At 40.7% G+C, this 22,626-nt stretch overlaps 4 protein-coding genes across 8 annotated transcripts; 2 read left to right on the top strand and 2 right to left on the bottom strand.

The window, feature by feature from the left end:
* Window positions 1-364: 364 nt before the first annotated feature.
* On the top strand, window positions 365-6,526 carry LOC149932564 (sodium-coupled monocarboxylate transporter 2-like). Of its 2 annotated transcripts, none has more exons than XM_090156189.1 (15): window positions 365-1,206; window positions 1,269-1,349; window positions 1,433-1,532; window positions 2,485-2,550; window positions 2,617-2,668; window positions 2,863-2,930; window positions 3,002-3,156; window positions 3,216-3,356; window positions 4,007-4,225; window positions 4,284-4,399; window positions 4,458-4,612; window positions 5,316-5,488; window positions 5,550-5,653; window positions 5,716-5,846; window positions 6,298-6,526. In XM_090156189.1, the coding sequence occupies exons 1-15, from the start codon at window positions 1,040-1,042 to the stop codon at window positions 6,397-6,399; spliced, it is 1,830 nt and encodes a 609-aa protein (XP_090012315.1). In that variant the 5' UTR covers window positions 365-1,039; the 3' UTR covers window positions 6,400-6,526. The 2 variants fall into 2 exon arrangements, with proteins under 2 accessions (XP_090012315.1, XP_090012316.1); XM_090156190.1 differs by having other exon boundaries at window positions 375-1,204; window positions 1,269-1,353.
* On the bottom strand, window positions 6,486-8,496 carry LOC149932565 (uncharacterized). 4 transcript variants are annotated; one of them, XM_090156197.1, is made up of 3 exons: window positions 7,654-8,496; window positions 7,080-7,597; window positions 6,486-7,016 (listed from the first exon to the last, which is right to left on the bottom strand). In XM_090156197.1, exons 2-3 carry the CDS (start codon window positions 7,207-7,209, stop codon window positions 6,559-6,561), a joined length of 588 nt encoding a protein of 195 aa, XP_090012323.1. In that variant the 5' UTR covers window positions 7,210-7,597; window positions 7,654-8,496; the 3' UTR covers window positions 6,486-6,558. The 4 variants fall into 4 exon arrangements, with proteins under 4 accessions (XP_090012323.1, XP_090012324.1, XP_090012322.1 ...); XM_090156198.1 differs by having other exon boundaries at window positions 7,080-7,254; window positions 7,423-8,496; XM_090156196.1 differs by having other exon boundaries at window positions 7,080-7,363; window positions 7,423-8,496.
* A 207-nt stretch (window positions 8,497-8,703) lies between these two features.
* Window positions 8,704-11,342, bottom strand: LOC149932566 (sodium/potassium/calcium exchanger 5-like). The gene is made up of 10 exons (XM_090156193.1): window positions 11,247-11,342; window positions 10,975-11,175; window positions 10,834-10,917; window positions 10,666-10,772; window positions 10,495-10,595; window positions 10,328-10,418; window positions 10,033-10,168; window positions 9,741-9,968; window positions 9,153-9,254; window positions 8,704-9,100 (listed from the first exon to the last, which is right to left on the bottom strand). Exons 1-10 carry the CDS (start codon window positions 11,254-11,256, stop codon window positions 8,763-8,765), a joined length of 1,398 nt encoding a protein of 465 aa, XP_090012319.1. The 5' UTR covers window positions 11,257-11,342; the 3' UTR covers window positions 8,704-8,762.
* A 231-nt stretch (window positions 11,343-11,573) lies between these two features.
* Window positions 11,574-15,615, top strand: LOC149932567 (sodium/potassium/calcium exchanger 5-like). The gene is made up of 11 exons (XM_090156191.1): window positions 11,574-11,648; window positions 12,109-12,280; window positions 12,338-12,547; window positions 12,629-12,712; window positions 13,370-13,476; window positions 13,578-13,678; window positions 13,748-13,838; window positions 14,369-14,588; window positions 14,649-14,897; window positions 14,968-15,069; window positions 15,173-15,615. The coding sequence occupies exons 1-11, from the start codon at window positions 11,589-11,591 to the stop codon at window positions 15,502-15,504; spliced, it is 1,728 nt and encodes a 575-aa protein (XP_090012317.1). The 5' UTR covers window positions 11,574-11,588; the 3' UTR covers window positions 15,505-15,615.
* The last annotated feature ends 7,011 nt before the right edge of the window (window positions 15,616-22,626 follow it).

The raw sequence follows: 22,626 nt of genomic DNA on the forward strand, positions 1-22,626 counted from the left end.
CCTTTACTACTAAATTATCAATATGTTTACAATATCCTATTTTTAAGTAAAATTTCAAGAACTTGAGCGTTAAAATACTCTCGAAATTTGATATTCGAGATATCAAAGAACGTGGCGCATTTCTATAGAATCTGTTACCTAATTATTTTACTGTCTTAGAATCACTAAATGATCAAAATTGACTATGAACACGTAAACATCTACTGTTAATACACAATTAAGCAATATTTCCTTCAAGAATGAAACGAATTCGTAATAACTTTCCGCGATGCGCCAAAAGACGCTCGAAACTGCGAATGGGTGAACGTGTAAAGCTGGTTTCACACTCGACGGAAAATTAGCTGCGTAAAGTTGAACGTTAGCGGTTTATCGAATGTTAATCAATTTTCAGCTCGGCGTTTATTATCGTCTTTCCGGCATATTTTCCGTCGAGTGTGAAACCAGCTTAAAGTAGAGCTCCCAAGGACAATCGCGACAGAATTCGCCATCAATTTAGACACTATTAAACCGCGATTAAGTTAACTTCGACGCAATGTAATTCCTCATCTTTATGCCCTTGTTACTTCTGGCACCGATACAATAATTCTCAAAACCCGGGCTTAGTTGACGGTTCATTTGAAACTGGGGAAACCAGTCGCGTCAGTCGCGTTCGAACGGTAAACGCGCTTCTTACAATAGTAATAAAAAACCTTTTACGGAATTTCAAGCGCGTGGCTGGAACGGGCTGGGTACATAAGTACGACGAAGGAGGACCACTAATGCCCGCGAGATTATTCCTACGTAAATTATTTATGCCCCTACGCTAATAATTATCTATCGAACAACCTCGTTCTTAGCCTCCAAAATATTAAATTACTTTTTTTAAAGAAAAATCTCTTTCGTCGACACACAAACGAATTCTGGCTTTCGGAAACCAGTTCCGCGAAGGCGCGAATGCGAAAATCATTCTCTTCTACTCCGTCCGCGCTCAAACAAATGACCAAAAATCAACGATGATTTAAATTATAATAATTTTTATTTTAAACTGAAAGACATAAATATGGCGCTCGATTTCGAGAACAAGTTCGGATGGTTGGATTATGCCGTTTTCGCGGCGATGTTGCTCGTGTCCGCCTTAATTGGTGTGTTCTACGCCTGGATCGGCCGCAAGAAGAGTTCCACCAGCGATTTCTTGATGGGAAATCGCTCCTTGAGTGTTTTTCCCGTGTATGTCGTCGTATTGCAACCTACAAGGAGTCTCTAACTAATTGCAACCATCTCGTCAATAGATCGATGTCCGTCGTGGCCAGTTTCATGTCGGCCATCACTTTGCTGGGGACCCCGGCGGAGGTTTACCAATTTGGAAGCATGTGGGTGCGAGTGGCGCAAGCGCTATTTCCGCTTCCAGCGTTCGGACGTTAAAGCTTCAATTTCTTTCTTTTCAATTTTGAAGGTTTTTCGTGATCAATTTGGCGTATCTATTCGTCATCCCAGCCACCGCCCACTTGTACATGCCAGTGTTTTACGGATTAGGTTTGACGAGCGCCTACGAGGTAATCAAACGTCAGATTAGCTTTTACCATACGGGACCACTCGAGTCTCTGATTCTTGTAAAATTTACTCTCGCCTTGAAAATACTTTAACAAAATGTCCGCCCCTCACCTAATATAATATATTAAAACTCCTTTAATTTTGAAGCGAAAATAGATCTAAAAAGAAACATTGTTTATCGCATTATATAAAGTCAAAGACAGATGGTCGCGATTATTGGAAGGAATAGAAATAGGTACTTAAAAGGGGTTGTTTGGTTGTACGAGTGTTGTTTAAACAATCTCTCGGTTTATAGCATTCTAGATAGCATTTTCGTATTTAATGCTTATAAATGTAGCCGGGTGATATAAATATATTTATCATAATTGCGCTTTGTGCGTCCTGTTAGTATCGCATTAACACCTTCTTCAGAGTGGTCATTTTCCGAAAAACGATGGGTCAAAGTACCAATGAATTACAGGTCCCGGATTACCAAATAGTCGTCGCGACACTCTTGGCGTCCATGGGCGTAGGGATCTATTACGCCTGGTTAGGGCGGAAAGGCACTTCTACCAGCGAGGTGTTGGTCGGGAACCGCAATCTTCGGGTATTTCCGGTGTCACTGTCCATCTTGTCAAATTTTAGGTCGGCCATCTCTTTACTGGGTATCCCGTCCGAAATTTACCAGTTCGGGTGCTCCTACTTCCTAGTGACACTCTCGTTTTTCTTCATTATGCCGATAACCGCTTATCTGTACGTACCAGTTTTCCACAGAATTCAAATTATCAGTGTAAACGAGGTAGGTTTGGTTTTTATTGACCCGGTGTACTGACGGCAATGGGTTGTAGTAAACATTTAATTGTAACCGGGCCACCTGATTTAAAGGCATTAAAAGTCGCTAGATGACTCGGGCCTCAGGTGGTGCCACGCTATTAGCCAAGCCGATGATGATTATTACATACTTTTTCTTTTCAGTATCTGGAGATGAGGTTTACGAGAATACTTCGGACAATGGGCACTGTCATTTTCACCATACACATGGCAAGTTAATCCACCGTTTATTTCTACTATTAACACCTAACCATTTACGCAAACGCACTATTTTAGCTCATGTACATGCCTCTGGTACTTTACGCCCCTTCCTTGGCATTGTCGCAAGGTAGGTCTGATCATTGGTTACGTATATTCAACGCGGTGGCGGATTAACAACAACCCGGAACCCTAGTCTTTAGCTTTATTATGGGCCGTTTAACGTCGTCCCCGAGCTCCCTACCTTCTGTCAAATGTACCTATTAGTTAATCCGTCACTGATTCAACGAAATTTCTTAAAACAAATTTATTTGCTGGTTCTAGTAACCGGACTAAGCGTGGAATTGTCCGTTCTATCAATCGGAATCGTTTGTACCTTCTACACCAGCATTGTAGGTGTCTTAATAGACGTGATACAAGTCGTCCTCAATTTACCATTCACCAATTATAAATTTCACCGCAGGGTGGTATCAAAGCGGTCGTGTGGACCGACGTCTTCCAGACGATTCTGATGTTTCTCTCTATTATCGTAATTGTGGCCAAAGGAATTTCGGATCAAGGGGGCATCTCCGAGGTTTGGGCCAAAAATGACGAGGGACAACGAGTCGAGTTTTTCAAGTAGAGCTCTTTACCTATTCCAGATTATGTACACGATTGATTTTACGTATACTTGTCAGTTTCGACTTTGATCCCACCGTGCGACATACCGTATGGACTCTCGCCGTTGGCGGTTATTTCACTTGGATGGGAAACTACGCCGTCAATCAGGCCATGGTACAAAGATATTTGACGCTTCCCAGCTTGGAAAAAGCGCAGAGGTATACTTTGAGCTATAAGTAACGTAATAAACATAAGTATGACACTTACTATTCTAATAATCCGCTAGGCTAACACCCAAGGCACCACCTTAGGCCTAAGTCATCAAGCGACTTTTAAAGCCAAGTTATTTAATGAGTTTATGGTTACGCGACTTCCGATTACGCAAGGACGTATATAAGGGGGGGGGGGTTTAGGGTGTTCAAACCCCCCCTTAGGACTCGATTTCTTTCTTACGAAAGGAGCGCAACATTAAGAAATAAACAGTAAGACGTAAAAATGAATTGAAATATCCGCAACGCAGCAATAAAAATATTAAATTTTGCAAAACAATATCAATTTTGTTCTTTGTTTTATTATAATTTTCTCTCAAATTTATTAAAAAACTTCGTTTGATACACGCGCAGAAATGTCATTGTCACTCGTCCCGAGTCTAGCCAGTACTTTAAATATGCGTTATTGCTAACGAAAAATTTCGCGCTCGCTGCGCTAGCGATTTCATCTGCTTGTGTTTTAACCCGTCCCCCCCTTAGAATTTCTATATCTACGTGCTTGGATTACGACAGACTATCATTAACTGAAATCGTTCAGTGCATACTTATGTCATTATGTTACTTATGTTCATTTTAATAAATCATACCGTCCATTACAGATGTATTTGGATAAATTTACCAACCCTGATCTTGCTAATTACGATAACTTGTCTTTCCGGGATGGTTGTCTACGGGAAGTATTCGGAGTGCGATCCCATTTCCGTTCAAAGAGTCAAGTCGCCCGACCAGCTCTTTCCGCTCTTCGTGATGGACACTCTGAGTACCATTCCGGGTTTGCCGGGTCTTTTCGTGGCTGGCGTATTCAGCGGGGCTCTCAGGTATACCTTACCGCGCACGCGCATTCAATCAATGATTCATATTTGGATCCTACAACAGTACCGTCTCGAGTGGGGTCAATTCGCTGGCCGCCGTCGCTTTGGAAGACATTGTTAAAGGATATTTCGTGAAAAACCTATCGGACCTCTGGGGCACTCGTCTAACCAAAATTATGGGTAATCTTTGTCTTTCGTATTTAGAGTGTAAAGATTTATTTAAAATACTTGGCATCAGCAATGTCGTACGGAGTGTTATCGATACTACTCGTCATGGTGGCGGCGAAATTGGGAGACGTCTTGCAAGCCGGGTTGACGGTACACGGCATGATCGGAGGGCCGATGCTCGGTGTGTTTACACTCGGAATGTTTCTCCCCTGGAGTAACTCTTGGGTACATAATTTATATCAAACGGCTTCAATCAGTCTAACCAGAAGTTAATAATATATTTCTTACGACAGAAGTACTAATCTCCCTATCTCAGTTATACTTTTGAAACGTGTACCTAATGTGCATGCTCCCGCCGATTATTCATATTGCGCTTAAAGGGAATATAACCTCAAGTCTTTTTTAAGGTTTTTTATGTTTGTTATGTTAACAATTTTGGCGGGAAATCACTAACCAGTGCCAAAAATATCTGAAGCCATAGGAGGGAGCGTGAAATGGTCGAAGTGTTGGTGTTCCACACCAAAAAACCTGAGGTTATATTCCCTTTAAGGTTCCTTGAATAATATTCAAGTTTTAAAACCGAACCGAAAACTAATTTAATCAATTATTACAAGATTAATAGGAAGTTGAAACAATCAGTTAAAGCGTTCTTTCCGACGCCATATGGAGTAGACGAAGTCATTGCCCTCTCTAGGTATAAACATCTACAGATCATGTATCATAACAATTAAAATTATGAAATGATTTATTAGTTACCAGCTATTCATAAGCAGTGTAATTTTCATATTTGACGTGGATTGACGCGCGGTTAATTTTGAGCCGTGGTGTGGTTCATATATGAACCTATATGTAGACTTCTCTCGCAAAAGATATATTATAAACTATTCTCTAACCAATATCCCTCATTTGCGTTAATACGTTTCAAAAGGGCGCCGGACTGGGACTTCTATCGGGATTCATCATGGCCTTTTGGATCGGTCTGGGAACTTTCGTCAACAAACCGTACGTTCCCAAAGCGCCGATAAGCGTCGACGCTTGCCCAGACCTTTATTTCAACATCACTGGCTTCACGGAACTGCCCATCTCAAATTCGACCGGAATGTACGCCGGCGTATTCACCGAGGGTTTCGAATACAAATTTTACATTAACTCGTTTTCTTAGGAACGACGAACTGTTCTACGGGTATCGATTATCCTATATGTGGTACAGCGCCATTGGATTCGTAACCGTCATGATAGTTGGAACGCTAGTCACTTTTATCACGGGTACAATTATCTCTTTCAATTAATATAAATATTAATTAATATTTCATATTTTAAACTTCAAGGGAAAACACGTCCCGAAGATGTAGATTCTCGACTGATAACGCCGTTCATGGTGAAACTTTATAAGCGTTTTGGCGTCGACATTGGAACGAACGTCAACTCTTCGAGCAGTAATTTCCTAGCCGATAAACAAGTACGTTACTCGTACAAATACACTGTTACCCAAAAGTGACATAATTACCAAAAGTGTGTCAATCGGAACTATTTCTTAATGAATGTTACGAGCGAAATACAAGTTGGGAGGGGAGAAGGGAAAGTATGCCTTGGGGAGGGAAGGAAGTTAAAACCAACAAATAACGCCTCGTAGTGAGGAACGGAGGAACTAAGTAGCGCTGGTCAAAGTTAGTGTATTTTTTGATTTTTCGTCGTTCTGGGGAGATGCTATCACCATCTACCTACGATATAATACCATAGACTAAAAACAGATCCAGAAAGGCGACAATAAATAGTCTTTTACGTGGTTGATCTCGAGTCGAGCATTCATTAAACCTTTAGCATACGAAAGTACAGGGATTGTCACACTTTTGGTAATTATGTCACTTTTGCTGTTACCTCATTTACTATATACACGCTTTCTCCTATAGGCTCATGGTACGAATATTAGTCACCACAGCGACCAAAAAGTTTCCGATAACGAAAATAGAAACGGCTCGTTTCACAACGAAGACTTCGTCACCAAACTCTAACGTTGGCTTTATTTTAGTTACACGAGACCAACAGTGGTCACGACCACGACACTGTTTTCCTATATTTTTAAATGACTGTTTACAGAAAGATTTAAATAGCTTTATTAAATCAATTTTTACAAAAAAATATCAAATTGTTTTTTAAATCCCGACAACGACTCAAAGATCACTGTCCAAGGGCAACTGAATGTAGGAGGAATTGATAATTTCGGTTTCGGCCAGCGTTTCGAATCCCACCTCACTCTCTAGGATGGCCGCTAAGCCTTCAGTTTCTTCTATGGCCAGACGGAGTACTTCGGTCACTTGTTTATCGCTACGGTTGCCTCGAGAAACTCCTTCTTGAGATTGATCGCTAGAACTCAGTTGAGACGAATTGATGGAATTGGAATAGGACGTCATGAAATTCGAGGACGACGGGACGCAGTTGGTTGACGGATTGACGTAGTCGGAGACGCTCCAATCCATACTATTGGACGGAAGGTAGAAATTGGAGAATGATATCGAAGACATCATGCCGTTGCTCAGTTCCTGGTTGTTGGTCGTCGACGGAGAGAATGACGTGAAGTGGTCCTCGGAAGACAGCGAATCCGGCTGGGAACCCGTCGTCAGGTCGGTCACTAACGAATATCGTAAATTGAAAAGAAGCTTGTCTCAAAACCTGATTAAAAGGATAACTTTACTGTCGTTTTCGTAAAAGTAATTGGGAACCAGGTCGCAAGCTCCGGCCACGGACTGTGTCATTCCACGCGATGAAGACTGATTCGGACTAAGTCGTTCTTCCCCGACCAACGGAGGAGACTTTCCGGCCATTCTTTCTCCTTTACGCCATTTCGCTCTGCGATTCTGAAACCAAACCTAACGCCAGATTTAACTATATGTCTGGGGTTATCGCGTATAGAGCTCTGTGGAGTCCGTGTCGTCTTCACTATTAGCCTCATCTCACTACATCGTCCCTGTCTACCGTCTACAAAGTGGAAATAACACGAATGACGCCAAAGCTCTTTACGACCAGCGAAAACTTACTTGAACCCTGGCTTCGCTGAGGTCAATTTTGGAGGCCAATTCTTCCCGGTAGAAGACGTCGGGGTAATGAGTCTTTTGGAAGGCCCTTTCTAGTTCGTCCAATTGTTGGATGGTGAATGTAGTACGATAGCGCCTCTGTTTCCTTCGTCCGTTCCCGTGATGACCCTGATTTGTACTAAACGTCGCGGTCTTATATATACTAGAAAACTGACATACTCTGACCGCCCTTACCTGGTATAACCGGAAGCATCGCTTTCTGATGGGTTAACCTTGTCTGTTTCTTGAAGAATTCAATGCCAAAAATACAAACAATGAACGAGTTTATCCTTCTGGTATTAGACGGTAAGTAGTATTAGCTACTTTAAACGAGAAAGAAAAAGCTCCCACGCGTATATCGTATTCCCACGCACCGACTTCGAACACTCCGATAGGCCTAATCCAATTTAAGCTAAGATAAATCCTCCGTTTGGGTGTTAAAGGGAGCGGCGGTCTTAATTAAATTTAGCCACTCGCCGCCGGATTTTGTAAAAAGGGGAAAGGCTGGGGGCTTAACGTCCCACCCCGGACGATTTTCCCCCTTGGCTAAATTAAGTTATCTCCGAATAACCTGCCCAGTTTCTCAAATAATCCGCCAACAGATTCCGCATTATGGGCGCCGACCGCGGATCTTGCCGAGCGGAAACCTCTTCCCCTTTTAACGAAACAAATTATCGGTACTTACGAAAGTAATTAGCGGCGTCGAAGGACGCGATGCTCTCGCCGGAGGTTTCGAACGCGTTTTCCAAAGAGTTGAGGCGCGAGGCGTCGGCCAAGAGGACAGACTCAACGTCGCCGTGGTTGACCGGAAGCGTGACCACTTGGTCCGAGTTAGGGTCGTGTAGCGTAATGGTCATATTCTCGTCGATGGCGTCTAAATTAGCCGGGTTCATTACCTCTTATTATAATTATATTGGATATGAGACGCGTTTTTCCGATCACGGAGGATCGAATGCGACGCCTATTGTTTCGAGGAGGCAACAACAACGGTGCATCGATTTTAGACTAAAATCAAAATAAGAACGAGAAGAGAGAGAGAGAGAGAGAGAGAGAGAGCCACGCAGTGAAGCCAAACTGTGGATTTGTATTTCGCCACGCGCCCATTCGAGGCTGGAAAGCGATTCTACCCCTCCCATAAAGGGAACTCTTCTACGGCTTCTTAATCGGCCGCTCTCTTTGTACGCGTACAAAGTAGGCCTGTTTTTTTTTGTTGCATTAGAAAAGTTAAAACGTAAAAAAAAAAGCTTATGGTGCATTCGGAATGTGAATTTAATAAAAATAAATTAAAGGATTAAATAAAATATTTAGAGTTTAGTCAGTCCGCATTCGGCTTCGTTCTTGAAATTGCCCAGAACGTCGAGTTGATAGAGACAGGCCAGTACCACGAAAGCGACGTAGAAAAAGAAGCAGAAGAGGCCGACTTTCCAGTCAAGAGTCCACCGGGCCAGCAACAGGATGAGCCAAAACAGGACGGAGCACGCGAACAACATGACGATAGTGTAGACCAAAGACGAACTGTCAATGTCCACCGCGCCCGTTTCGGAGAAGGCCGCCGCCGAGATCAGCCAAGGAAGAGCCAGGCAAACCAAAATATCGAAAATATTGCTGCCAATTTGCGTGGACAGAATCAAATTTCCTTCTCCTGTAAAGGTGCACCATTAGCCCTTTTCGACACCATCGCGGAGGTATTTTACCTTTTTGCACTCCAATCACCCCAAAAATCAGTTCGGGTACGCTTACACCGGCCGCTAATATCGTCAAGCCGGCTATCTCGTCCGATATTCCCACAGTGTAACCTTCATATTTGGTAATTGTTATTTTACTGATATATAGACAGTTTTTGAATGACCTTGAAGACATGGTTCAAGGTCATTCAATTTCACACTAGTAAATATCCCCCTGCACGAGGAATGTTCCATAGAAATTTGAAATAAAAAAAACGTTTTATACATATATATATATACATATATATATATATATATATATATATATATATATTAGTAATGTAATATATATTAGTAATGTAATATATATTAGTAATGTAATATATATTAGTAATGTAATATATATTAGTAATGTAATATATATTAGTAATGTAATATATATTAGTAATGTAATATATATTAGTAATATAACATATATATTAGTAATGTAATATATATTAGTAATGTAATATATATTAGTAATGTAATATATATTAGTAATACAATATATATCAGTAATACAATATATATATATATATATATATATATATATATATATATAAGACGCGATTGCCTTACTGATGATGGTGACCATCCAAACGCAAACGTAAGAAATGAGTGCCATCCACAGAAGGGAAATTACGAACGTCACCATGGTAAGATTGCGCCACGTTTGACTGTTTGGAACAGTCACGTAGAATAAGAACGTGCACGGCCATACGAAATACCAGAACAGCTTTCTCAAGGCGCCGCCATCTTGGGGCGGTTTGAAAGGGTTCAGCTCGTCATTGGCTTCCGGCGAATGACCTGGTATAAACAAACGGGGTTCTTTTAGAAAGAGGCCTTCGAAATCCACTCAGGCGTCATATACCATCGACTTCATCAATTTCGGAAATGACGTATTTAATTTTTCGAGATCGTCGGCTGAGGTAACTCAATGTTCCAGAGACGGGTCCGTCAGTTTGGTCGAGAGTCGCGACTTCCGTCAAATGGGGAGAGTAGCCAAACTTGAAAAGGAAAGTTTGGGTCACTCAATTTCAAATACGATTAGAGAAACACGCTACTCGAGAGCACCAGCCTTTACTCGCGCTTTCAAGTGGCTGACTATAGTTAGAAAATATGACAAGGTCGGGAGGTTTTAGATAAGAGAAGAAACGCAACCTTACGTTATCTTTAACTAGTCTTTCCATCTTATTGTTGAAAGCCAGGAAAACAATGTACAATACGTACATGACCAATAAAACTGCAGCTTCCCACCTATATACAGTTATTGGGCGTGTGGTTAGCCATTGTCGGTAGCGGAAATAAACAAATCGTAAAAGTGAAAGCGAACCATTCGACTTTTTCGTCCCAAACAACTGCCACCAAGGAGCCCACCGAAATGATGTAGGCGAAACTCTCCCTGGTGATTGGATACCAATCCAAATACACCTTCTATTAGGGGCAAATGTTTCGGAATTAGACCCCACCATTTGGCTTTGTTTGATTACTTCTTCATACGCACTTTAGTCCGCAGGACGAAACCAGAGACGCAAGTGACACCCAGAAGATTGAAAACTGCCGAACCAACGACCGTGCCAATCCCCAAATTACTTTTCGCGACGAACACGCCTTGATATCGGACAAAAGAAAATCAGACGCAACTTCGCGGACAAAATATTCCAAAACTTACTGACTAGAGAAGAAAATAGTTCCGAGGACGACGAGCCCAAAGCCATCAACGTTGCCCCAGACACGTCCGACGAGATCCCCAAGTCTACGAGATAAAAGTCATCAGAGTAAATAACCGTATCCGATCACCCTGGTAACGTACACTTGGAGATGATGGCCAGGGAGGGGATGAAATAGCCGTCGCAAATGACGACCATAGCGACACACCCGTAAATGGTGATCAGAAAGTGGACGGCCACACCACCTTGGAGCCTTTGCGATTGGCTGAAAAAATCTTCGGGGAACTCATCCAGGGCCGGAGGTTCGCAAGGGGTGGAATTACCCACGACATACCACGAAGAATCTTTTGTAGATAATTGAAATTATATTTCATTTATTTCACCTCTAATTAAATACGTTTAAATTAAGTCTTACTTGACGACATGACGTTACGGGAACGAACGTTACCGGAGCGTGACTTATTTCAACCCATTTAAATTGGAAATACAACCTCTTTCCCACAAAAACTAGTATAAATGCAAATTTCCCTTTGTAATTTTTGATTACTAATATTCCCATGAGGTATTTCACGATGATAAAATGAATCGGAAATAGAATCTGATTCCGAAACATTTACGAACACTCTACAGATGTAAAAGATACGCGCTTGTAAATGTTTAGTTTCAATTTTTCCTGAATGATCGAGTCTAACAGATACATTTTAAAACCGCGATGATTATACCAACTGATTTAAATGTGACATCAGTCGAGATCATAATGGCACCATTAGTACTTAAATCTAATCTCGCAATTATCTCGTCGAACAATAGCGCACACGTAAGTCGTCGATAGTAGATAGCGACTATTCCAAATGATTAAAAATAACAATGGTCGTGATACGGTACGCGCGTCGATTCCCAAATCGCGCGTACAATGTATTTTGGGCTTCGTGAAGAAGATTTTGCGTAAGAATATAGACTTTTCTCCCGCTGAAAATCTTATCTTTTTTGATAATGGCATCCTTAGGTACCAAGTCCTCGTATAAATAAGAGTTTTCGAGGGCGTACATTCCTCGTAGAGCCCACGCGCTTCGTCAGGTTCGAATCGTTTCAGCTTCTGAATGTCGTCTTCTTGATAGTTATGGACAAATTAGTCATTGTACCCGTCTTTTCCTTTAAATTTAATAGAACTAGATAAAAACCAATCGGTTCAGGTTTTGTAAATTCTTCGAGTCACTTTTTATATTTAAAAAATTTAGTTCACGCGTCCCTAGTCGCTAAAAATGTCAAATTTTCAGTTTTTGCCAGCTAAAGGATACTATGGAAAACGGAAGTTTGTGTGGCTATTTCCAACCTTTATGTTAATTAACACCTTCTTCTTCTACGATAAAATACCCGGAAATAAGCTTTCGTCGTCGACAAATGAATCGGGAGATCAATCAACGTTCGTCACCTCAAATCATTCTGCCGGTAAGTAAACGGGTAAACCTCTCGTAACAACGGTGTATTTACAACTCCTCTTTTAAGGTGGTCGATCCCTGCTGAACGTGGCACCAGTGGCCCTGGAATGCATCCCTCATTCCATCACCGATTTCCCCGGGGACATTTTCACCCAGGACGAGAGATTTTACCAAGGAGGGGTCGTCATTCATTTCATTATCGCCTTCTATTTGTTCAGCATTCTGGCTCTGGTTTGCGACGACTACTTTGTCCCCTCTCTCGAAGTCATCACGGAAGGTAGCGACGGACGAAATACACCGCCATTATTCGGATTATATTCCGTGATCTAACCTTGATTTTATTTTCTTCCTTTATCAGCGCTTAAGGTTCCTAGCGACGTCGCTGGCGCGACCTTCATGGCCATAGGAACATCGTCTCCGGAGCTTTTCCAGTCCCTTATCGGTAAGTTCCTCAACTACAATTCCCCCATCCCCCACCGATATAGACTCTACAATTATTATGGTGGGGTGGCGGAGTGGTTAGCGCTTTAACCTCGCAGCGAGAGGAGCCGGGTTCGATCCCAGCTTGTGGCATTGGATGAACACTCGGAACAACTCCTTCCGCGTTGAGTTTGCAAGTTCTCTCCCCAATGGGTTAAGGGGTTTTCCTCCGAGCTCTTCGGTTTCCCCTTCCACAAAATCTAGCAGAGGTTAACGGTAATAGTTAGTGTAGGGAGCTGTTGGCTAACGTGGCATGAAGGGCTTGCCACCACCCTCTTACGCATTGTAACCCGGTCACCTGAAATAATGGCTTTAAAAGTCGCTTCGATGACTTAGGTGGTGCCTTGGGTATTAGCCTAGCTGATTATTATCATAATGGTCGTAATAAACTATTTCCGCTTAAAATACGTCGTATGAAAATTAAACGGAATGTAACCCGCAAAGCAATCTTTATGGAAGACCCCTTCAATTTTTCAAATTTCCCTGTACAGTGTCACCAAACATTTTTAAAGCCAAAGGCAAGAGTGGCCAGAGCTGCAAACGTTGGTGTTCCACACCAAATACCTGAGGCTATATTCCCTTTAATCCAAAATGTTGATATATTTGTTTTCGTCCTTAGGTTCTTTCTTGACGGAAGGGGATACTGGCGTGGCCACCATCGTCGGTTCGGCAGTCTTCAACATTCTCGGCGTAACGAGCATAACCGGTTTGGCTGTTTGGAAAACCGTAAGCGATATCATTCATTTTCATCGCGATACGAAAACCTGCAATTACAATTGATCTATCGTAATGTAACTCGCGTTTTCGTTGTCTCTTCTCTCTCGCAGAATGTGCCCATTGATTGGTATCCAGTTTCTCGGGACAGTTCAGTGTACACTCTGTCGGTTGTTGCCTTGATTCTGGTCATTTACGATAACCTCGTTGTCTGGTGCGTTTCCAGATTCTTCATTTTTCTTTCTGTTTATAATTTCGACTAATTGCTTTCGAAACTTCTCAGGTGGGAAGCTTTGATTCTCGTCATTTTGTTCGTCGGTTACATCGTCATTATGTACTTCAACAGCGCCATCGAAAAGTTCTGTCACAAACAGGTACATCACTGCCGTGCAAAGCGCAAAAGCATTAACCACCATAACCAAAATATGGAGAAAACCCGCGAAATTCAAACTTTCTTTTCCTTAAGATACCCCAACTTACTTCTTTCAAGTTTATATAGAAAACTTGGATTTTTCAACTCAAATTATATTCTGGTACTAAACAATTTACAGGCCAAACGATATTTCAGAAATATCATTAAAACCATGTCTTAAAACGCGAAAAAAAATGCGTTTTGATATGACTTTTAAAGAAAATAAACACATTAATGCGTTTTGGGTTTGAAAATAATGCAAAAACCTAAAATAATGCGTTTTGAAACAAGTCATTTCTCTAAGAACAAAAATTTTAAATTCGAAAATTAGTTCAAAATTGATGTTAACGTATAAAATAAGGAGAAATAAAACCAAAATCTGTAAATTGAAAATTTGGTCGTTAATGCTTATGTGCTTTGCACGGCAGACCAGCTGACACGCGGTACGGTAGCCACGACGTTAACTTTTACTTTGATATTATCTTCCAATAGATGGCGCGACTCAAGGGCAGAAGTGGCTACGAAATTCCCGAAGAATCTGAGCGCAAAAAGCTCATCCCGGACGAGAAATCTCCCATCATTTGGTCGGAAGAGGATCAACCGATCTTCTTCAACAGCCAAGTGGCGTTGGAGAACGGGGAAGTCAAAGTCGAGAGCAGAGATTTCACCAACAAACACAAGGACGAGAACTATTCCTACCAAAGCGGAGAATGTAACGAGAGAGACCCCCGCGTGTCTGTGAAACCTTTAATTTGAAATCCAATTCGAATAGCCACCGCGAAAAGCGAGGCTGCGGTGGAAGAGCGGGAAGAATTGCCTTCTCTGTGGTCGATGCCGTACGACAGCTCTCTGAAGCAGATTTGGTGGGTCGTCATGTGGCCGGCCTCCTTCCTACTATTTCTGACCGTCCCCGACTGCCGAAAAACCAAAGTGAGAAAGTTCTTCGCGGTCACTTTCACCATGTCCGTTTTCTGGATCGCCGGTCTCTCTTATCTATGCGTTTGGATGGTCACCATCATTGGTAATTTTCCCAGAATCATCCGCTCCGGGATTCACCCTCGTAATCAACCGGACTTTCGTCTTCATTTCAGCGTATACTTTGTACATACCCGACGCGGTTGCCGGAATCACCATCCTAGCAATTGGCACTAGCGTTCCCGAAGTCATATCGAGCGTCATCGTTGTGAAAAATGGTACGTAACGACGTCTTTTCGTAAGTTCCTTCTTGTTATAGTCATAGAGGAAAATGTGAATTCATTTTTAGAGGTTGTTCTCAATTCTTTATTCAAATTTCAGGATTCGGAAATATGGCGCTGTGCAACTTATTAGGAAGTAACGTGTTCGATATTTTGTTTTGTCTGGGCGCTCCCTGGCTCATCAAAACGTTGGGTTTTTCCACTAACGGAAGCCTGGTCATCAACAGTTCCGCTTTGACTTACACGACCATCACTCTCCTGGCCACGGTCGTGGCCTTCTACATCACATTTTATTTGTCCAAATGGAACCTGAACTACAAGGTGGGTTTCGCGTGCCTCTTTTTATACCTGGGCTTCATCGTGATGTCCTGCCTTTACGAACTCAACGTCTTCGGAGAAATCAACGCGCCACCGTGTCCCCGTCTCGACTAAATTTCGACTTCCTCGATATTTTTATTATACAAACCAAAGAACACGTTTTTCGACTTATTGTAAATACTCATTCATACTTGAATAATTTTTTTTAATTACGAGATTATTAAATATGGCCGCCCGATTTAATTTATTATTATGATCCCTCGATTGAAGTAGAGTATATCACAATTCACAAGCGCCTATCGTATTCCAATCACCGAAACCTATATATAATAACAAGATGTCACGTACGTTTAAGTACACACAGTCCCCCCAATGCTATAATTATATTTTAAATATTAAATTTAAATTTGAACAAATTTCCAATCATCTTTTACATAATCTTAATAAACCCAAGAGGATTTTATCGAAAAATATTTTTTCAAGTTACCTGGTTTTGGAAATAAAGTAGCGAAACGCGAACACGTTAATTTAAAATAAAATTTTTAGACAAACCGAGATTTTCGAGTTACCTGGTTTTGGAAATATGGTTGAGAAACGCGAACACGTTAATTTAAATTAATTTTTAGAAAAAATAAATGTTTCGAGTTACCTGGTTTTGGAAATATGACAATAGTGCATACGCCAGTTCAAGTTGTGATTGTTCCGCGAGTTGGCCCAAAATCTTACTTAAATTAAAAATTTCTTAATGCAACCCAAAAACGTAGTTCAAAAATTATCAGTACCAACTAAAAATATAATTTTCAACAAAGTCGGTCGCAATGTAAAAACATTATCTACATTTATATTCGAAAATCGGCCAAAATCACTCAAATGGGCAAATTCCCCACTTCCGGGAGCCGGATCTCACAAAGGTTAACAATTCCGACGAGGGCATATTTTCAATCGATTGACGTATCATGTGTCTTAGTACCCCTAACGTACCACTAGAAATCGTGCGAACATCGTCGGACACAGACTCAGTACATAAGTGTGACACTTCCTCTTCTTCACATGCAAAAGTTTTACTGAGAGCTATTCACAAGACAGAATGCATTACGGGCTTCGTCGCGGTTTTGCGTCCGCTCGCTAACGCGTCACACACAGCCTTTGACAGCGCCTCGCTAGGGGGAGATTTTCTTCTTGTGATGACGTCAATCCGTTACTAGCTCTCAGAAAATTTTCCCCAAAGTGACAAACTTATGGAACAATATTATAGACTTATGGTGAAACTAATACACACAAATCCTGTAGGATTTGGTGTAAAAAGGAATTATAATAAAATAATAATATTGGGATTCTCTGGGTGCGATAAGAAGACAAACGTTTTATCTTCTATCCACAAGATGTCGCGCGCTACACTTAAAAAACGTCACTTCTTTGGAGCTTAGAACTTTATAGAATATTAATTCTAGAATCGAATTACATTTGTGATTTAGGTTACATGACCAGAACGATCTTATTTGGTTCTTATAACTCAGGCCCGTATATGGAGGGGGGGTGCCAGGGGATGATCAGCACCCCCAAATGAATATTTGAGCATCCCCAACCCGACCGACCAAAAAAAAACCGATTGCTCAACTACCAACTAATATCATAGAACATCGGTTACCTGTATTTTTAATAAAATATTCTGTTTTCAACGAAGTTGAAATTCATAATTTAAAAAATAACAAAATAAAGCCAATTTCGGTATATTTACCAATTTCAGGAGTGGGAATTGAAAATTACGATTTTTAGTATCAAGGCATTGGCACCCCCCAAAAAATTTTGAGCGCCCCCGATTTTTGGCGGCTGGTTACGGGCGTGTATAACTGGATACAGGTACGTAACCAGAAGCGTAGGTAATATTTAGATTCAAAATATTAATTTTAGCACCCCAGCTGGAAACGTTTTATAAATTACTTTTAGAGGTGTATAAATTGACACCAATATCTTACACTTGTACGAATGGATTAAGGTAGAGAGTTTGTTTCTCCGTAACCTTTCTTTATAGGGGGGTTTGTTATATTTACAAACGAATAAAATAAATCAAAGATGCAGGTTAAGCCACCCCTCGGAAACGTGTAAGGAGAACTTGTAGCTGAGTGTAAATTGTAGAAACTGTCTCTAAAATCCTACAAGTTTCCGGTAAACATTTTCAACCGCTGGCTCAATCCGTCTATTAACGGTATCACTCGGCTGATCGTGAATATAAAATATGACCTCGGAAAAGAGGGGTATCGAAGACCTGTCTGGTAACTTTCGGTTAATCAAGTTCGAAACGCGGTTTTTCCGTATCGTCTATGTCAGCAGAAACAAGATCTATCGCTGGATACTTCAATTAGTCGTCTGAAATAAATTTCGAGAGGGAGGTCCGCTATTTTGAGACACACCCGATCGCCTCGAGCTCATTCGTTAAAACGACGCCTTTGGACAAAATCAATTAAAGACATGTTATCGACAATTCGTTACTTGACACTCAAGATCGCGAGGAACCGAATTAAACATTCGACGCAGTCAACAATTACTAATAATAAACTAATTATTGCGGATTTTTAAATCATCGTTTTCCATTTTTCAAAAATATTAATTTGGTGCCTTTCAAAATTTGAATGGGCAGTTCATTGTACCCACGGTGGCGGCGCCAGGAATTTTCGCGAGGGTAGGCAAACCAAATAAATGGGCCCCCGACCCGGGACCCCCCTTTATCAACGAAATCCTTCAATAAAATAAAGAAGTGATGTACATGACGAACAAAAAAGTTCTAACAACAGTAAAACGAGTCCAAATAAAACAGAACTGGTTTTATTTACTAGGAGATACCTCAAAAATGTCTAAATACATTATCGACATTTGTTTCATTGTTATTTATAAATGGGACCCTTTCTAGATAAATTTGGGGCCCCTTATAGGGTGATTTTGGGGCCCTTTCGAAATTTTAAGGTAGGCAGTGGCCTACCTGGCCTACCCCCTAGCGCCGCCACTGTGTACCCATCCGTTTCTAGGCTATGAACCGGAAGTGGAAATTTGTCATTGAAAGGAGATGGTGACCACAACTTTGAAGTTCACGCGAAGACCTTATAAGTCTACCCACTACGCCACTGGTTGAAGGTAGAAGAACCACCTACAATGGAAATTTATTGACCTCTGGAAATAAATACAGAATATAAACACTTTTAATTTAAAAATGATTGATATCAATACCATTTGCGTAACCCACTACCTAATCAATTTCTTTTTAAATACTTGTATGGAAATCGTCATATTGAATTCAGAGCCTTTAGCGGCGATACCAAATTGATAAAAAATTTAATATAGGCCTACGTAGAATTTACAACCAAAATCGAGCACCGAAAAACCAAAATACGTCAATTTAAATTTCCTTATCTATAATAACATAAGTAACATAATAAAAATAAGTATGACATTTCCTATTGCTTTAATGCTAATTTTCAAACCGAACCTTTTTTCGGCACTGATACTCTCTTCAAGCTGTGACTTGGACTGGCAACTTACCGTTTTGGATGACTACGTTTTGATAAAAATTTAAGCCTAATATCGGAGAGCACGTTCTGGAGTCGCGAGGGGCTTTGGCTTTTGTTTTTGGAGATACACATCGGTGTCGACCCAAGGCCTTAGACACCAGCACACAGTAACTGATTAATCAGGGTGAGATAAGTGTAACGGCCACGCCAACGGGGGGATACGTGGGGACAGGGGTGGGGACACCCGTGGCGGAAGTATTCCGATCACCCGTTGGGGGATTGGTGGTCGTCCTCACAAGGCCATCCACAAACTCTAACTCCCATTGGGATTACAAGAGTACGCCACTACGCCCGGCAGAGACTTTGGCTTTGTCAAGGCTATAGCCTTGGCTTTGTTTAGAAGCCCGCGTGCGAATCATGCGTGATAAAAAAACGTGAGCTCGTTGCGCCGAGAAAAACTTTTTTAATTTTTATCATTTTAGCTTAATATTCTATCGGAAACCAGATATTTCAGCTTAGCAGAAATCTCGCATATTTTAGACACTAGAGGGCTCTGTGGTGAGAAAACATCTTGATTACGCAATAACTATGAAAATCAGTTTGGTTGCGAGTCTCGTTAATTGTCATACTTATAGTTATTATGTTACTTATGATAATAAGGGCGAATTTAAATAACAAATTTGAGATTGAATAACTGAACGGAATGTATTACAAAATATTAGCCGAAAACGCCACGCGTTCCCTTGGTCCCGACATCAGTGTTGTTTCGAGCGATTTCAGGAACGTACTTCCTCCAATCACAGAACGTATTTTCAAAGTATTTTTTGGGGGAAAACGTACTTTCCCCTTAGTGCGCCATCTATGAAACCCCTTTTCTTTCTTTTTTTAAATTTGAATCCGGCATTGTAACTATTATCAACAATTGCAATGCCCTTGAAAAGAGCGTGAATGGAATTCTGAGAAAGCCAGCTGCTTTGGTGGTGAAATTAGACCACATACTATTCATAAAACTTTCAACGAACTCTTGAAAGTTTAAACGTACCAAATACATGCCAAAACATATCAAAACATAAATTTTTTCCAAACGCACTAAATACTATTAAATAAATCCCAAAAGTATATTCGTACTAAAAATTTGAAAGCGTATTAAAAAAGTAAAAATGTACCGCTTGGAACAACAATGCCCGACATCCGTCCAACTATTGTTAAATGCGCGCTCTAGCGACGATTTTCTGAAATACGCCAACCGAGTCAAAAAAAAAGGAAACAGCGGGTTGAGGGGTTGGAGCGTGGGTAGCATTTTCGGCTGCTTCAAAATTTCTGCAAGTGTAAGGTAGGTCGCGAATCTCAGATTAATGAATCCATGGTCCCGATGGTGAAACCCCAACTCCTTTCATTACTTATCTTAAAAGTTTCTTGACACAAACAAACTATTAGGATCGAGCTATAAAGCACTGTTAAAATTTGTGTTTATTGTAAAGGAAATACAAAAACTATACACTTTTTATTGACGGTTTTGTAACGAAGCGTTTACCCACTTCCGGAACGTGACCTCCGAAAAATCAGCATCCGCCGGTCGCTGTATTGTCCTATCACAGCCAACTTTGATGTAGTCGGCCGTGTTTTTATCTATAGTTGGTTACCATGGTTACTATGGAGCTATTTTTTACGGAGTTCCGTCAGTAAGTGGGTATACGCCATTGACTATGCGCGAGGCCGTGATTTCGAGTCTAGTGGTATTAATTTCTCGAGATGACCCCCAAAGATTTCTCCGCAATTCAGAGTTATTTACTAAAAACGTAATCCCGGTTCAATCCCGCCCGGTATAAAACTTTAATTTTAATTAAAATAATTGAGACGAAACAACCGAATTTAATTTATTCAGAATAATATAAATTAAGTAGTTACAACAGCGAATTAGACGTACTAAAACAATGTACAATTGAATTTAACCCTATTTACAGAACAAGTTTATCAGTTAAATATATTACGAAGCAAATTTTAATGAAAGAAATATCTACAGAGGGTACAAAATACTTGCCGCATCTTTAACGCTTATGTTATTTCAACACTCACCCTTAGAATAGCTATATTTGACATCTGGTAGTGGACGACTCGTAGACTTCCTGTTGACGTTGTAACACATGCCGCATGAAAAAGACCAATACCGTCCAATTTCCAATATCATATAATGACTCGCACACCCAGGAAATCAATGACTGCATTAGGAATCGTAGATGTCCAAATATCCAAACCAATAAAAAATGTATTAACAAGAAGCGAAAAACTTACCATTCACAAAGCACAGAAAGCCACTTGACTAAACGACAGCTCGTTTATCAATAAATGACCGTAGACGGAATAGTTGGGGCTTTTTATAAATAAAACAAACGAACCCAATTGGTGAACTGCATTAAACATCTTAATCAGTCGAGGAAACGTTTAAAATAAATTACAAAGTAATGACGACCCAGTTAAAAACCCAGACCACTATGTAAACAACTCGATATTTTCTTCATAAATGAACTATTACCCTTGAAATCCAAATCCAATACGCTAAACACACACGCAATAGATAAAGAAAAAGACTGAAAAAACGAAATAAATTACAAAAAACTAACGGGTTCTACCCTTTAACCATTTTATCTGCTGACTACGCTAAAACAAGATTTGACCTTTAAATTTTCATACGTAAAATATTTAGACTTGAACAAGTTCACAAAAATTAAAAAACAAAGTTCAATAAACAATATATACAGATATTGTATTCATCCGTTTAGTAAAAAAAACCCGCCTTATCATAATGCTTTTTTAAATGGAGATTTTTTTGATTTAAGTGGTCAAAAACATTTTCGGTTGCCATGGCAAATCGAATGGGTAGTGCAACGTCTCCTTTGAACAAAATCGGCAATAAACACCTCGGGTACTCTCCTTGTTAGTAGGCTCATTTTGGTGGGGGCCTATGGAGTTTTACTGATTTTTTTCAGTGACTATTCACTGATTTGCAGTAACATAATTTGAGCTATTTCAATCAGTGAATACTCACTGTAAATCATTGTTTTTTTTTGTTTTTTTTATTCAAAGAAGAAAGGGCTGATTTGAGTCTGAGAAGACCGCGAGCCGGCGAAGACACCATCTGATTAATCAGGGCGAGATATGTGTAACGGCCACGCCAACGGGGGGATACGTGGGGACAGGGGTGGGGACACCCGTGACGGATGTATGCCGACCACCCGTTGGGGGATTAGTGGTCGTCCTCACACGGCCATCCACAAACTCTGCCTCCCGGACGCCTGGGATTACAGGAGTGAGCCACTACTTCCGGCATCATTGGTCATCATTGGTTTTTAAAACTTAAACTTTTATCAAAAACTAAGAGACGTCTGCTACAAATAAAACAGGGTAGATAATAAGATATTTATGATTCTGTTTTTTTTTATTCATGTACACAATTTTTTTTGCCGTTGGTGGGTGCCTTTTGTTAGTGGGGGTCCATAGGCCTGTGTCTAGCAGGCCTAGTCCTTAATCCGGCACTGTAGATGGCAAACGATAGACTCGGATCGCGTGATTAACCCTCATGGTACTTTTCACAAACAAATATATTTACTTTGAATAAGTGATTGCACTCGTAAAATTAACGAGGCTTCTCAAATAGACGCGTAAGTGCGTACACGTAATTTCGGAGGTTTTGAGCACCTTGTTTGGCCTCTCATCTCCGGGCATCCATCCCAGA

This window comes from Leiobunum rupestre, chromosome 8 (genome assembly GCF_980474605.1).
Source record: "Leiobunum rupestre chromosome 8, qqLeiRupe1.1.hap1, whole genome shotgun sequence".
Classification (NCBI taxonomy): Eukaryota; Metazoa; Arthropoda; class Arachnida; order Opiliones; family Sclerosomatidae; genus Leiobunum; species Leiobunum rupestre.